General features: G+C 34.0%; 1 protein-coding gene and 1 long non-coding RNA gene across 3 annotated transcripts in view; one reads left to right on the plus strand and one right to left on the minus strand.

Moving 5' to 3' along the window:
* LOC149567339 (metal transporter Nramp3.2-like) overlaps nt 1-9,681 on the minus strand; it is a 32,473-nt gene extending 22,792 nt beyond the window's left edge. For both annotated transcript variants that reach the window (XM_089820516.1, XM_089820515.1), the window contains exons 1-2: nt 9,082-9,681; nt 104-240 (exon numbers count right to left, since the gene is read on the minus strand). In XM_089820516.1, coding sequence (XP_089676642.1) covers nt 104-240; nt 9,082-9,653 — 709 coding nt within the window. In that variant the 5' untranslated portion in view covers nt 9,654-9,681. The remainder of the gene's footprint in view (nt 1-103; nt 241-9,081) is intronic.
* Nucleotides 9,682-14,029: 4,348 nt separating this feature from the next.
* LOC149567340 (uncharacterized) lies at nt 14,030-17,169 on the plus strand. Its single transcript, XR_016362403.1, has 3 exons — nt 14,030-14,131; nt 16,654-16,718; nt 16,900-17,169. It is a non-coding gene; the product is annotated as an uncharacterized LOC149567340 (long non-coding RNA).
* The last annotated feature ends 223 nt before the right edge of the window (nt 17,170-17,392 follow it).

The raw sequence follows: 17,392 nt of genomic DNA on the forward strand, positions 1-17,392 counted from the left end.
GAAAAACGAAAAAGTTAGGCAATTGTAAACACCTCCTATATATCTGGTTACTGTTAACAGCAAGGAATGAGCACATGTATAGTTGACAGTACAAAAGGATTACCCATCAGTAATTCTGTTCCATTTGGCTTGGTTTCACCAAACATCCATGCAAATGAAATTGCCATCGTTCCAATAAGTAATCCAAACAGTGCCTCCAGCTTCCTCACTCCATAGTTTTCAAGAAGCAAGAAAATAAAACTGTTCAACAACATTTAAGAGTGTTACCCTGATAATTTACCCGAGAAGTTAAAAGAAATTTTAGTTCAGGAATGAGAGTAAATTTAAAATGCAAAAACCTTCTCTCTCCCAGTACTAGAATCTTCTCTCTCTACGTACTAAAAGTTTTATTTCTACGTACTCAAAATTCTCTCTCTCCACATACTAATGCTCTCATTCTCTCTCTACATACTAAAACTACTCTCTCTCTCTACGTACTCAAACCCTTCTCTCACTACTTACTAAAACTTCTAGAAAGAATTTTGGGTTTGGATTGTGTCTTTGCTCAAAACACATATTTGAAAGAGGTTGAAAATTAAGAGGTTAATTAACCTCCATGAAAGTTAGTTGTTTTGAATGTTCATGCCAAATGCAAGAAGCAATGGCCGCAATGCTAATGTTGGGTAATAGATAAAGAAATGTTGAAAAGCCACAAGAAACATAATTGATGGTCCCATAGTCAATCCCACCACTTCCAGCAAGAATGGACATTGTTAAAAGACCATGAGACCATTTTGAGAATGAACCTGGCTACTTTGGAGCCTAGCTCGGTTACATCCAACTTGGAGAATCTACAGAAAAGGTGTCAGCTCCATGTAGTTGATATTGGCATGATTATGGAATCCATGGAAAAAACCAAGTTGGTCATGCACGCAATCAGTAAAACATAATCAAACCCCATGATTGGTTGCGGATACCCTTCACAGCACAAACAAAAAAAATTATTATTGTGAACGAGTAAAGAATGTATAGCAGAGAATTTGCCGCTCGGAAAGAGAATAAAGTTGATGGATGAAGAAGCATTCTCAATGTCGGTAACAAAGCCCATCAACTGTTTGCAATGAGTGTGGTTTATGAATCCGAGCATATGAACTGTTTGACAAAAAACATTTGACATGAAAAAGCTTAGGCATTTTGATGCATAGAAAAAAGTGGAATCATATGTAGAGTTCCCATGATGTGTTTGACCAAATCCTCTCAAAGCAATGCTATAACATGGAACATACCCGCAACCCCTTCGAATGGCATGTATACATTCAATTGAGTTTATTGATCAGAAACACTGTGAGAAGAATCCTGTAATCATATGATGTTCACACAATAATATCAGAATAGAAACATTCAAATGGACAATCACAGCCAATGTAGCAAGTACCATGATTTTCCAGCCTAACATAAAATACAAAAGTTGACGTCTTGTATCTTGGTCATTTCAAGCAATGAATTTTAAGGAGGTCATTGTCTTCATGGCAAGGTTGATAGACGGAAACCCAGATATGAGCAGATTGATATGTAGGGGGAGGGAGGAGTTGGTCAGATATACATAAAAACATTGAATCCTGATCTAATCAATTGCTGGGAACAATTCACTAAACTCGTATTCATGATGGAACTTGGGAGCATGCATGCAAAACATGGAAACATAGACAAAGAATGTAAACTGTCTGACAGAATACCTCATCAAAGGGACAATATAGCTCAGCGAGCTTACACCAGGCAAGGTAAGGCACGTGAACCGTCTGATCAAAGGTCCTCCCCACAGATCTGTGGCTTTGACAGAACTTAAACCCGACACGTGAACAGTTTGATAGCAATTCCAAGGAGGTTTGATGTTCATGAAGAGGCACACAAACTTCTTTCCCAATATGCGAGGATTTGATGAATACGCAAAGTAGTGTTTGATTAAGAATTTACCCTCGGCAATAAATTGTTTAATGAATCATCCAAAGTAAATCCTTAGGAACAAGAATGGTATTGATAAAGGTTTGAAAATATCATGTGAATGCAATATATAGCAGGTTTGGAGACAATGATTCCACTAGAGCGTTACATTTGATTGTATGTTCATTCATAGGCAACTAATTTCTTTTTTCAGCAATCCTCTACTTATCATGGGCATTGAGTCTGGAAAGCACATGAGGATGATCATTCAACCAAATCAAGCTATAAAGTCAACAGTCAAGGCAACGTTGGTGAAGTATAAGCATGGCAATTGCTTGACAAAATGCTGGAATATGAATACAAAACATAAAGCTTGGACAAGGCACTGTCTCATGTTTTAAGATTGTTCTGAAGATGTGTCACGCCAAGGAATAGGATGATACAGAGGTTTTCCCATGAAATCAATTCTTTGCGTTCAAAGAATAGTCTCATTCTTTTTATGTAGAGAAGAGGAGAAGTTCAGACAATGGCTACTTTCGAGAAGACTTTCAGAGGATTATCAAAAGAAGGGCATATAGAGATAAAAATCAGCATCAACAAGATTAATTATGTTGTTCTCCTCTAAGATCATGGTTTTCAAATTATCTTTTTTGTAAAAATAATTTATTCATTTCTTGTATCTCATAAGTTAGGATCTTGGCTTTCTTGTAGTTAAGGTTAAGCTTTAGAGGTTGAACTTTGCATGAGTTAGAGTTAGTTTTCAAATTCATTCCAAATTCAAATACTCTTAACTTTTTAAGTAGTTACGAACCTGAGAAGGTGGTTATGCTAGAATAGAATATAAATTTCTGAATCTCATTGTAATAAGGGACTTTTTGGATTTAGAGACAAAGGACACTTATGTTTTGATAGCAAGGCAATTTCTGGAAAGTGTGTACAATTTTTGTTCTTGTAATCAGCAATTTTCTTATGTTCTTGGTGCTAAGAAATAAAAGAAAGTGCATTCCTTGTTCTCTTTTCTACAAAGTCTGAACTGTTTGGGTGTTGATTCTTGTTATAATTAATGTTTTCACAGTATGGTGTGTAGATGTTAGTAAACCATCGAATCATCGCTGAGCTAACGCTAGCCTTCAAGCATAGTTTTTAATCATTCTTTTAGTGATTTAAGTCGTTTTAGGGAAGCTTAGAAGTCACGTGGTGCATTTGTCATCAATAGCTTTCTTTTGATCTTCCAAGTTTGAATACATTTTCATTGAAAAATCATCAAATAGACCCATTATACGAGGGAGCTGCCCCTCTCAAACGCAGAGGAAGAATGTAATCTAGTAGTGATCGGTTTCAATCTCTCCAATTGTTGGCACAGTTGTCACTGTTCACAGGGAAAACAAAGTCAATTTCAGAAGTAACTATCACAATGACAAATCTGTTTACCAACAAATTTTTGGCAACTCTACTGGGGATTCGAACAAGAAAGATTAATCAGTCGCTTGTAATGAAGCAAGATGGTATTGCCACATGAGAATGTGTTTCCAGTTCTACAACTAAATCTTGGCTTCTAAGACACACAAGAAGACATTATTTCAGATTTGAACACTCTAGCCTAGAGGTGTAGACGAAGTGCTCAACAATATCATCAAGTGAATCGAGTTCTAGAAGAAGAAGAATTTGGGGAAATTTTGCAAAGAGCACCTATTGGTCAAAACATTTCAGTTGCTAAAAAAATAGTTGCTATTCCAAGAAGAGACAGGCAAAATCTTGTTCATGTCCAAGACCAAGTGAACAATAATAAGTGACATGGTTAATAGAAGGTACCTTCCCTAGAATGAAGGTTGGCAACTCTATTTTTAAGATTGATTATTGGCGAATCTATCTGAAAATGGCAATTTAGAATTATGGTTTGGTATAAGGGAAAAGTTGGCAGTGACAGTGATAGCGACAGTTTTGATGAATACTTTTCATATCCCAAGAAACAGATTCCTAATGAGCCTCTACAAGTTGAATTCTTGAAGAATTTCTATGGTGGCAGAAGGCTAGATCCTAGTATGGTTCATCCCTGCATGCTACATGTTTTTCTAAAGATCAAAGAAGATTATGGAAAAGATTAGGGGTTTCTTTCTCATGATCATGAGTCTTTATTTGAAAAAGGTTCAACATATAAAGATAAATAAGGTCTTTTAGAAAAATGTCTTTCATCTAAATCAGCGATGAAGAATAATAAAAATGTCTCTCATGCACGTGTGTCTCAACAAAATCAGATTTTCATTGATCCTAAGCAAGCTAGCTTCTTGAAGAGTTTCTATGGTGGGCGGAAACTAGATCCAGAAAAGATTCATCCATCTTTGCTCCAGACTTTGCAAAAGGTAGATGAAGAAGATGGTAAAGATAATCAATTTTTATCTCACAAGCCCAAATCATTTTCAAAAATAAGTTTTACATGCCATTATAAGGAAGCATTTGATCAGAAAAATTATTCATGTGAATTGAGGATGGACAATGGTGGTCAAAAAAGTGTCCCAACACTTGCACCTATTTCTCGTCAAAATCATACTTCCATTGATCCCTATCAGGGTGAATTTTTAAAAAGCTTCTATAGAAATGCACGCCTAGATCCTGACAAAGTACATCCTTCTTTACTTCAAACACTACAAGAACTTGAGAAAGAAGCCCCATGCAAGAATTATTTTCTTGGTAATAGAACATCTCTCGATCCCAATGTTAGAAAGGACTCATCTAAATCTCCATGTATGAAAGAAGAGGGAGATTCTATGTCTAATCAAGATGGTCGAGAAATGGAGTCTATAGGAGAAGAAGTGTCTGCTAATGTATCAAGGCATCATTGTGAAAATTTCAAAACCCAAGAGAAAATATTCAATCATCTTGATCCTAATGAGAAAGAAAAAGAAATATCAAAATCTCAAGAAACTACACAACATATGATTGAAGACGAGGGAAATATGGATAATCAAGGTGAATTTCATACTGCTTTTATTCCTACTTGGTGCCTCAATGCTTCAAATGATGACTTCCTATGTGGAGAAGATCTTCTTGTTCATCCTTCCATGATGATTCAAGGTGATGAAACTATTGACAACATCAATACTTCAGATATTATGGCACAATCTGAAACCACTACCACTGATGGAGATAAAAGCACCAATGAAACTCTACAAATATCTACTTTCCTTGTTGAAATGGAGACCTTTACATTTGATGACATTGATGAACTTGTGATTAAAAGATCGGTTGATGAAAAAGCTAAAAACCAGCTTCAAGGAGAAGAAGATGAATCATCTAGCCTTCATTCTTTATCATGCATGCTACAAGAATATCTACCTTTCAGATTTCATGAAAGATGTCTTGGAGAAGAATCAATGATTCAAAAAGACATAGATATCATTGAACATATTGAAAATGAAAGCTATATGGATATGACGACAATTTCATCTGATCCAATGGAAGTGCAATTAAAACCCTATGGATCATTCAAAGGTCAAAGAATTTTAGTTGGCACACGTCTATATATGAGTGCGAGAAAGAAAATCAAAGACCTCTAGTAATTAAGACCACAAAAGAACTTTTCACTGTTGAAGACTTCTTCCAAGGTATAAAAAGATTGGGAGGGGGGAAGGCACAAGATATAGATGGGCTGCAAGCCAAACATCTAAAGTGGGGCAGCAACATCTTAGCACCTCATATATGTCGCATCTGCAATGAAGTCAACAATGAAGGTTTCCCTAAAAGTTGGACAACTAGCATGGTGATCCCTCTCCATCAAAGCGGAGATACAAATAATCCATCAAACTATCATATCATAACAATCAATCCCCTCTTGGGGAAGCTCTTTAGGTGGAACGCAAAATCAGCAAATAGGCAGAATCAGAACGTAAAAGAGCTAAGGGGCAGGTGGGTTTCAGACCTAAACACTCCATGATCGACCTTGGTGCCACACTAAGATTCTTGGTTGAAAATATATGGAACACGTAGGGAGCAAAGGCTTTTTGCTGCTTCATTGACTTTAAAAAGGCCTTTGACATGGTGCCACGAGACAAACTTTGGCTAAGAATGGAAGAGCTGCAAATCCCGATTGAATTTAGAGCTGCAACTCACAGATTATATGAGCAAGTAATTGCTAAGATCAGAGCCATGGAGGGGATGTAAGAGAGCTTTGGCAGTGATATAGAGTTAAACAGGGTTGCCCCCTCTCTCCTACCTTGTTCGGGTTATATATTGATAAGTTAGGAATATCTAGACAAGAATAATGGCGATGGGGTTCAACTAGCTATGCGATAAAACTTCTTCTGTATGTTAATGATTTCATGCTGATTGCTAAAACTGTCAATGGGCTGAGGGAACACTTGAAGGCACTTGACATCTTTTGCCATACAGCTGGGATGCAAGTGAACGTTACCAAAACTAAGTGAGAAACGAAAGAAGCAGCAAAACACTTTTCTTTTGAGGGCAGCTCTTTAGAGATAGTAGAAGAATACAAATATCTTGGCATCGACTTCGACAACAAGCTCAACTGGGAAACATGTATAACAAAAAGAATTCAGGGAGGATGGAAAGCATTATACTCGCTTCAGAATAGATGCAGGATTGTAGAATTATGGTACTGGAAAACCAAAAAGATGCTCTTTGAGCTGTTGGTCATCCCGATAACCTTTTATGGGTGCGATATTTGGGGCAGCAGTTTGTTTGTCAGATCAGATATGGAGACAGGTAGAAAGAATCCAAAAGCATTTAATCACCAGCAATCTCAAAATTAAATCAACGGTTCCCTATAGGATCCTGTTGGCAGAAACATGAATGCTTCCTATAAAGGCTTCAGCTATGGTTCGGTAATTATGCTATCTAAAGAAAACTCAAAGTACAGAAATGCATCGCTGGCCCAAATTGATAAGAGAAAAAATTGGATAGAAGAAAGAACACATGGATGAAACAAAATATCAAGTGGATGGAAAAATGGAATGTTAATATACATGAATGATCAGATAACATTGATGGGATAAAAAAGTTTACGAAAGAAAAATTCAGGAGTCTCCTATGTTTAAAAATAAATGGGCACAAAAAAGACTATTATATCACAGAATTTAATCCGATGAGAGATCTTGAGGAGAGGACATACATAGGAGCAAACATAAGCTGGAAAGCTAAAATGATCATAGTGCAACCTAGAATGAGCTCACATCAGTTAAGGTGTGAAACTGGGAGATGGATGATACCAAAAGAAGAGTGGGAAGAAAGAGTTTCTCTATTTTGTAACGTGGGAGTGGTGGAGACAGAGTAAAATTTGATCATAGACTTCCCAACCTATAAAAACATCCGCTCCAGCTATGGTGATATTCTAGAAACAGGTAATTTAGCCACTCTTTTCAAGGAAGCACAGCTCGACAGGTCAGCAAACTTAGTGGTCAACATTTACTATCGAAGAACAGATCTGAGTAAACAGTTCCAAAAGCCCTTAGATTCCAAGCGTTGGACTTTTCTAGGTGGTCCCATAGACTGTTTTGGCCTCGTGGACATTATTAAAATCTTTCATTCATTCATCCATTCATCGCAATCACTTTGTTTGTGGTGCTCCTAGAAGAACTTGACTTTGAAGCCCCCCACGATAGTAAATCTTCCCAAATGAGATCTAAATAAAAACAATATAGTTTTTTGTCTGGAAAAGAAGGCTTGTTTGTTTTGTGTGAACTACGAAGAGAAATGAATTTCCCTAGCATTGGGTTCGTGGATGAATTCAACCAGTCGTGACGAAAACCGTGTTCACCTTAAACAAGATAATCGGTAGACTGTTTTGATCTGAAAACGTTTTTGTTCCTGGAAGTATTCGAACCCCTGACGGCTTGAACAAGACAAGCTCTCTTTCAAATATTTATTTTAGACGATCTTTATTCAATCCGGAACGCCCGTGAAAGATTAAACATAGGAAAGCTATGCTCTGTTGTGCGCTTCTGAAAAATTCTAAATCCCCGACAGCTTTAAAACAACTCTGGTGAATTCTAGTTTTAGCTTTTTGAAAATAAATATTTTTCAGCATCTAAAACCACGAGCAGTTTCATTTAAGCGGAAATTTATTGCGCCTCCTTCGACCTCAGTCCATCTAGAAAATTAAAATTTAACCGAAATTAACACTAGCAGTTTTCCAACGATCTGTGTTTGTTAGAGAATTCGAAGCTCCGACTGCTAAAAAGATGTTCTTGTCTCAGAACATGAACATAGAAAAATCCGGTGCCTTTCCAATTCAATATGTAAGACCTCATTGCAAGATATAATCCGGACTCGTACTTCAACGTTGAGTATTCTTGCGAGGTTTTGAACCTCGGACATCCCAATCACATAGCCTTAACTACAACTTTTTATTAAATTTAAACTGGATTTGTCAATTTATTTTTTCTGGGTTCGTCATTTTTTTCCTGGAGTCGTCTTTACTATGGCCAAAGGCTCTGCGATAAAGATGTTCTGAAAAAACTTAATAAGAATAATTTTTAAAAACTTATCCCTTATTTTTATTAATTTTATTTTGGAGAGTAATTAGTAGGACTGCAACCTATGACCAATAAACAGTCTAGTATGACGGTATGATGTTTGAACAGGATTCAACTCCGCATGAAGAATAATATCGTTGAATACTTTTCAATATTCACAACAAATAGTCTCAACTGTTTGACTCCTTCCGCAAATATCAATTTTGTGCAACATTTTTTACGTCAGCCGCTCCGTTGATTTTAACCTCCGACGCCTCAATAATCTTATTCTGTTCATCAAGCTCAATTTAAACATTTAAGAAACAATAATATCGTTTGAATATTTTTCAACATCTACAAGGAATAGTCGCCAATGTTTTGACTCTGTCAGGAAATCTCAGTATTTACCCGAAACCACTTCTCTGAAGGTGCTTCTGCGAGGATTCGAACCTCTGCAGCGTAAATCATGTTCCATTCAACATCCTTAATTTAAACATTACGAAATAATGAGATTTCTTTAATCAAATTCTAAATTTATGACTACTAATAAGATTTGCAACAATGATAAAAATTTAAAACTTGCATTCACCAGAAAACAAGCTTCCATTACAATATTTTCTGTATCTTTCTATATATAGCAGAAAACCGTTTCCTTTGCAGAAAAGAGGAAAAGTACAAAAGAGAAACAAGATACCAGTCGCACGCAGTAATGAGGACTCCAGCCCAGAGCGGCAGAAATCCATTGGTCAAAATGTTAAGAGCGATTGCACTGCCAATAACTTCCTGAATGTCAGCCCCTATGAGAGCAAACTCAGCCATGAGCCAAAGCACAAGCCTAGCCCAGAGCGGATACTCCTCTCTGCAATGCTCCGCCAAATGGCACCCAGTGGCGACCCCCAATCGGGCGGCCAGCAGCTGAATTATCAACCCCATAACACTCGCCCACATTAAGAGCCAGAGCAAAGAGTATCCAGCAATGGCTCCGGCCTGCAAATCCCCTTCCAAATTTCCAGGATCCAAAAACGCTATGCTCATCAAAAACCCGGGGCCTGTGAATCGCCATAGCTTTCTCCAGGAAAATGGGGGCGAATAGCTCGCATCCAAATATTTTCCCTCTTCTTCTTCTTCTATCTCCACGCGAACTCTTTGGCTTGATTCGTATGCTCGTTCTTCGAGCTCTAAGTCCAGCCTCTGGCTTCTTGCTCGCCTTGATTCATCCTCCGGCAAAAGTCGAATTGTTTCTTCGTCTGTGGATTTGCCAGCCATGGCAGAATGGTTTTCCGGTTGTCTGGATAAACAGGTAACTGAGATTAATTCTTTTTATATAGAGAGCAGAGATTTGAATGGGCAGTTTCTGTTCATTCATGGCTGCCAATCCGAGAAAATGGTTTGTCCACATCAGCGCTTGTGTACCTCGCGACTGTCCCACGCGTGGCAACGTGTCAAATTGAAGGGAATTGTGTTCGGTATTCGGAAACAAAGCAAAACAATTATATTTCTGCAGCCAATAAAATTCTACTTCTAAAAATTAAAATTTATTGAGATAAGGTTAGTAATTTGGGTGGTGGATAGTTGAGACAATATGTAAGATTAAAGTTACATATTTTAACGATAGTCTATATATTATATAATATATATAAAGGAAGCTATGATATGGAGGCTTTAATTTTTTCATTAGTTGATAGATATAATTCAAAATTGAAGCATCATATCTATTGGGCTTTCTAATAGTTGTAACTCAAAAAGAAGCTTAGTAATTGATAATTCTAATAATTCATTTATTAAGTTAATAATAATAATAAGATTTTCACAATCTATATGATACTTGTATATAAAGACTTCTGATTTGTAATTGTGCATGTGTTTTTATAACATCCAAGTCCCCTTATCTTTTATGACCTATCATGACACTACAATTTGGTGTGTTGGTTAAGTGGTCACTATGTTGTTGTGGAGCTATAAGGTTCAATACCCCTCCAACTTTTAGTTTCCAAGTATTGAAGATTAGTTTTAGGATTAAGTTTAGATTTGGTTCGTTGTTTTTTATTAGAATTAAGGATTGATTTGATTTAGTGTTAAGATTAGAGTTCAATTTGGTTTAATTTTTAATTAGGCTTAATATTATAGTTCAATTTGGTTTCTTGGGATTCAATTTAGTTTATTCTTGAGATTATGATTCTATTAAGTTTAGGGTTGCTATTAAGTTTGTTTTTGTTCTTGGTGAGGTTTAGGGTTCAATTAGTAACTTAGCATCCTATTAGTTTGAGTTGGAAATTAAGTTATTTTAGCATTATAATTTAATTTTTATTTCTCTAAATTTTTTGTGGCGTTGGGGATCTTTTTATTGGAGAGTTCAATTTGGTTTAATGTTAGAGATAGGCTTCAATTTGGTTTGTCGTTCATTTATGTTTACTATTACAATTCAATTTATTTATTGTTACGTTAGCATTCAATATGGTTTAGTGTATAATTTGGTTTAGAATCATGATTCAATTTGAATTATTGTTAGTTTTAGAGCATAATTTGATCTAGGATTAGTATTCAAACTATTAAAAATTGGCAAATTCAATAATTTTTCTTCATGTATATATTTACTACTAGATGCCAAAACATTTGGTTGATCTTGTAAATAAGAACTTAACTATGTATTATTGGAGCAAACTTGTATACTTGTTCCAAGTGAAAGTACTCAAGACAAGAAGTTTACCAAGAAATGCAACACAGTAAAAAATAATAATTTGAAATGCATGTAGACACACACATAGAGAAATCAAGGATTACGTGTGACAAATACAACAACTGCTAAAATGGATTGCTAACATTTCCCTTTTTCTTTATTTTATTATATAAGTGAATGAGCATAACAAAAAAAATTATTTAAATTTTGACTTCAAATTTGATTTTGAGTATAATTTTAATATACAAAAGTTGTCCACATATTTGTAAAACATACATTTTTTTCTATTATTACTCTGGGTGCTTCCATTAACTATTGTAAAGCACCATATTCCATTTGTAGAAGCATTAAATGTCTATCTTGTTCTCTTTTTACTCTAGTGTTACATTTTTTTGCAACTAGAGACTAGACTTGACAATTTTATTGAATAAATTAAATAACCAATATTACAAAACATTACATAGTAGACATGATATTTATAAAGTTCATAAGAATCAAATGAGACTAGACTTGACAATTTTATTGAATAAATTAAATAACCAATAATACAAAACATTACATAGTAGACATGATATTTATAAAGTTCATAAGAATCAAATATATTAAAATTGTGCACATTTTTTTAAAATCTAAAACTATAATGATTTTATTAGTATAATTATATGCATGTATCATGTGCGAGCCTAACTCATTTATTTATTACAAATGTAATTGTCATTTCATTTATGCAATAAGCATATTAGTTTTAATTTTTTGTGTCTAACTTCCATACCTTGTCTTACTATTTGGTGGTAGTCTCTAGTCTGTATGTTTGTTTGTTTGTTCTTGGTTTGGGTCAATTAAACCTTTTAGTTTCTAGAATAATTATGATATTATATCTCTTACAATCACTACCCCTTTACTTATATAATAAATAATAAATAAACAAATTTAATTAGATAAAATGATTCTAAATTATTTTTCCTATAAAATTAACACAAAAAATATATATTATTCAATATTGAATTTCAATAGGTATAAAACAAAATTAAATTTCATTATTTAAAAATATTTAAATTATAAATATATATTTATTTATGTTCTATTATGCATCAAACCCTTGAAAGACGTGATGTTTAGTTTGTAATATAAGCATTGAAGTTCAACACATAGCTAGCTATTTATGAATACACTCTCACTAAATGAGAAAATACAATATTTTAAGGAAAAAGTAAAAGAGGATGTCGAGGTGGAGAAAAAGGGAACATACTCGAGCCAATCCTAAATCCTCCCATTTTGTTGTGATATTGGAGGAATTTTACTATATTTTTAATGTTTTGAATTGTTTGGGAATCCATAAAAGTGACATTACAATTATAAATCGACCTTAGAACAGTTTCATTCTATTGTGAAAATAACATGTTGTATAAGAAAATAGGCTTAATGTTGTGTAAGAGGGAAAAAGACTAGACCAACGACAAAGGAAAAGCCTAAAAGTGACGTGGAGCTCCATTTATGCCAAGCTTTTAACATCTAAAGTTGACTCTTTATTGTAGGGAGAAAGATTATAAATTCAACTTTATCTCCATTAACATCATGACATGAAGTAGATAGGTGGAGGATTTGACAAGAACATGCAAGGATGTTATATCTTTGAAAATTATGGAGATAAAACATTTTCTTATTATGTTCATGGAATTAATAATCTATTAGTTATATTAGATTAGTATGATAAGATGTGTTTTAAGCTTTAATTCATCTAGCTAATAGTTTTTTCAAAAGATACTAATTTATTTCTTTGCATATAATTCTATCATGAATCTTTTTTTTGAGTATTTTGTCAAATTTTGTTTGGATACATGTGTATCTTAGATATCAAAGATGAAATGTCTTCTTTGTTTCTAACATTCCTATAATGCAAAAGGTAGAGACCCTCCTTCCTATTATTCTTCACGTTTTGTCCATTTACTTGTCTCATATTTGAACTTATGGGAGCTAATTCTCAGTTGAATAATGAACTACTCACCAGATTGTGATTTTTTTCATCCATGGTTTCATTTTTTTAACCCTTGTGTGACCCACCAATATCTATGTTTTATGTGTTTTCAAGTAATACGACAATGTGGTCCAAATGATCACCTCTAAATTAGAAGTATAATCATAGTAGTTACCTCTAAATGCAAAGTAATTTTTCCATACGAAAACTTTGGGAGCTAAAACCTTATTATTAAAATTATTTGGCATTGGATAATTTTAAAATGCTTTCTATTTGTCCCTCTTTCAAACTCAATTTGAAATTGGGTTTCATCAAATAGTTATATTATGGAACTTAATTTAGTGATTTATCATTTTTTTTAACGATGTCTATATACCTTGGACATTCAAGGATGAAATGTCTTCTTTGCTTCTACCATCACCAAGATGCAAAAAATACATACCCTCTAGATTCCCATTATTTTTCCTCCATTTGCATGTCTCATATTTGAACTTATGAGAGCCAGTTCTTAGTTAAAAAATGAACATATTTTTCCCCCATTTTTTTTTTCAACACCTACATATATTTTGTCATAATGGTCATTAATTGAATTAAATAGTGTAATACAATGTTTTCTTTTTGTGGTTGTTTGTTTCCTCTAAATTAGTACTCTGAAGGTTTCATTAACATAGAGTTTTTTTGAAAAGGTTTCATTTTTTTAGGATAATGTCTCAACTATTTATTCATTTGTGATATTATTGTAGCCATGTTTTATTTCTATGCTATTTTTTTTGCCTCCTATAGCCCTTGGTTGTCTGTCACAACCACTTCTTCACATACCGAAAAACTCATTATTGGACTGCCACTTGGATTAAAACAAATGAATCATTCCTTAATTAAAATCAAATTATTATATTAATTACATGTTCATCTTATCCGATGATGGGAAGTTATTAAGAGGAAACAATTGCTTTCCAGTTAAGAGAATCCTCTCCACTGAACTAAAAACGGTTTCATTTTAAGAAAACCAGGGAAAGATTTGGTCAGGGGGCATCGTCTGGCATGAAGGGATCTCGAGAGAGGAAAGGCACTGGAAAGCTCGGGGCATACCAGGTTCACTGCTCATCTTAGTTACGTTTAATGTTTGTCTTTGGGTTTGGAAGAACAATTTCGTATTCTTTCTTTTTATCATTGCTCTCTTTTCCAAGCAATAGCATAATTCATAATTCGTTGGGGTTCATGATTATTTATCACTTGTTGTATGGTAGCGTAAACTACTAAAACTGAGTTATAAAGACATTCCTTTCTTCTCTTTGTAACCAGCATTCTGTGGGAGGCAAAGTATTCTTGAATATGTAAAACGATATGTCTGTAGACTGCTCTAAAAGTTGCTCTTTGATATTGATTTCATGTTCCACAATGTTGAATGCTTAGTCTCTTATGGTAGTGCATCCTGATTAAAGCCATACACCCTCACACAGTAGACTGATGTTAAGCTAAAGATGTTGCGAATGATAAGAGAACATTGTTTGACAGTCGATTATTAAAACTCCAATGTGCTTGATGAAATTTGTTGTTTAATTCAAAACGTCCACCTTGAGGAAAGCGCTCAATAGAAGAAGTAAGGCACAACAACATTATTCATTGTCCTCTGAACTTTTTAGCTTTTCCCAATGTTGGAGCAAAACACTAGCCACATAAAACCTTCGATGCATGTGGGTTGTCTAAAGGTTGTTGTGAACTCTTGTACTCCTGTTAAACCATATTAACACCTTAGGAAAGAATTCAACTACCCCAAACAACTTAAGGGTTAGAAAAAAATAATAAAAACTGGAGGTTGTGAATGACCAATTTTGTTGCATAGCATAAGATGTAGGATAGATAGTGTAGTTGGAAATTTGCATTAATTACCTTGAATAAATTCTATTAATGTTTTTGTATATTATAGTTGGATACTATCTGAAGCCATTTTAGATAACGGTTTGGGAAAAATGCATATAGTATAGAAAATTAACAACCAAATCTGATTGCCTACCTATGGAAACATATAAGAACTCTCAGTGAGACCTCCTGTCGGCACTTTTAAAAAAAGATTCGCGTGCAGGAAAGAACTCAATTTTCTATTGAATTTTTGTGCAATTCTAATTGTAGTCTAGTGGAGTCTTGAGAATGTTGTTGTGAATGTGATGAACAAAGATGAGAGTGCCATTTTCTGATGCTTGTTTTGTCACCAGTTTTTACAAAATGTAATCTTGAGTTTTTGAGAATAAATGAATAATAGTTAAATTCGGTGGTTGTTCAAAAGTGTGTGAGAATCTTTATCAAATTCTTTTTATAAATCTCAGAATGATTGATATGATTTCCTTTACTTCATACCTTAGAGAATAAGGAATCTTATTCGATTCTAAACATGCGTGGAATGCAATTGTGGATCATACTGACTATGCATTGAGTGAGAATCTTTCTTGTTAAAACAGTTCTTGTTTGAGATTATTCTTTTTGAGTCAACTAGAAACCTCAATATTTTATTGTTGAAAAACAATAGAATAGAATGTATGTGTTGAGCTATGAAATAAGTGTTTGTACTCTCGGCATTATTAATTATTGAAGCCTAGTAAAATTGGAAACTAATGTTTTATCAACACCTCCTATAAAATTATTGAATTTTGATCGTACTCTTTGGTAGTTTTGGCTAACTATCTAAGCTTTTTGTTTACTTGGGTTGGCTGCTAAATATAGTTTGGGCACTTAGGAGTTCCCTTGGAAAATAATAATAACATGGCCATCCTTTTATATATGATTTGGAGATTAGTTTTATTCAACATTTATTATTAACTATGTTAAGGAACTAGTAACTCATGGAAGGTTGTTGACCTTTAAATTATCATGTTACATAGATGTGGTCATTTCATGATGCATACATGACATTTTAGAAAAGACATTATTGCATTTTTCATTGCTTCCTACATTATGTATAGAATCTATAAGTTTGGGAAGAGAATATGATCTCAATATGAATGGAAAGTAATGGTGTCATTCTTGTTACTTAATATATATCTTGTATATTTATGTTTTATGAGAGAAATTCAAGATAGGATAACATACTAGGAATATTAATTGATGGTGAAAGAGTTTCATTGTTAGCTATGTGATTGGCATAATATATGTGTATTTATAACTTGTGTCAATAGAGAATTGATAGTAGTACTTGTATGCCCTTTTGGAAGTTTGACTAAATTTCTTGCTAGAGATGAGCTAAGATGATGTAATTAATTGATCCATGATTAATGGAATTTATGGTTTTATCCTTTTATGTTGATGGGCATATGGAACTCATTATTGGATAAACCTTGTTATGTTTTTTTTTCTACTTATTATAAATGATGGAGAAGGGACTGTGATACTGAAGTGACAACTAAGAAAATGTTGTTTTGTTTTCTTGTTGACCGATTATTGTTCTTGACATTGTTTGTGTAGCACGATTCCATTACTCCTCTAAGTTTTACTTGTTTAGACTATCTCATTGCTGGGCTGGGTATCTTTCATGTCAAGAAAGATTTCGGGGAAGCTTAACAGCTTTGTGGTAGGTTGGAAAAGCATTCCTACAATATTCTCACCCTTGTATTTTTAGACAGGTTCTGGAACTCATTTCAACTTGGTCGTCATGGTTAGACTATATGGTATCCAGTATCTGGTATTGGTAATATGGTAACAAAATTATGGTTTCTTTTAAACTTGAACATATATGTATACGTATCATTTTAGTTGAAGTTAATGATAGTTAATCAACTAATGTTGACTAGTCAATTTTCAAAAGACTTTGACTCTCATTGAATCTTTCGCATTTTATGGAGATTGCTGATGTTGCATTGGTTTTGCAGGGAGCAATCCTTACATATGGTATCAGAGCTCTTGGTTCAACACTTGGACCTTGAGTTCACTATGCTAAACACATAACTGTAAGTCAACTAGTTTACTTTATGTTGTATGAGATGATGACATGGGTTGCATATTGTGTCTCTTAGCTATGATTACTTTTGACATAGAAGGACATGATGTTCCTTATGCATGTCATGATTGTGAGTTAAAAATTGCATTCCTTTAAAGATTGTCAAAATGGGAAGTTTATGGAATGATTGATAAATTGCATACCTCATATGGTTATAATTATATTTTGATTTAAATTATGTGACAATATAAAATGCCTATTGTTGTAGTATACTTGAAGTATTTATTCTTGCATACATGATGCAAGAAGGGTGTACATTTCTATTAATTATTGAGATAGTCAAATGATGGTTGACTTTTGTACTAGGTTGTGAGTGCTCTTGAATTCAAGATTTGGCTTGTGATAGCAATGAAAACGTCTTTTAT

Source organism: Cupressus sempervirens, chromosome 3 (genome assembly GCF_028749045.1).
Source record: "Cupressus sempervirens isolate cs-2001-9-10 chromosome 3, ASM2874904v1, whole genome shotgun sequence".
Lineage (NCBI taxonomy): Eukaryota > Viridiplantae > Streptophyta > Pinopsida > Cupressales > Cupressaceae > Cupressus > Cupressus sempervirens.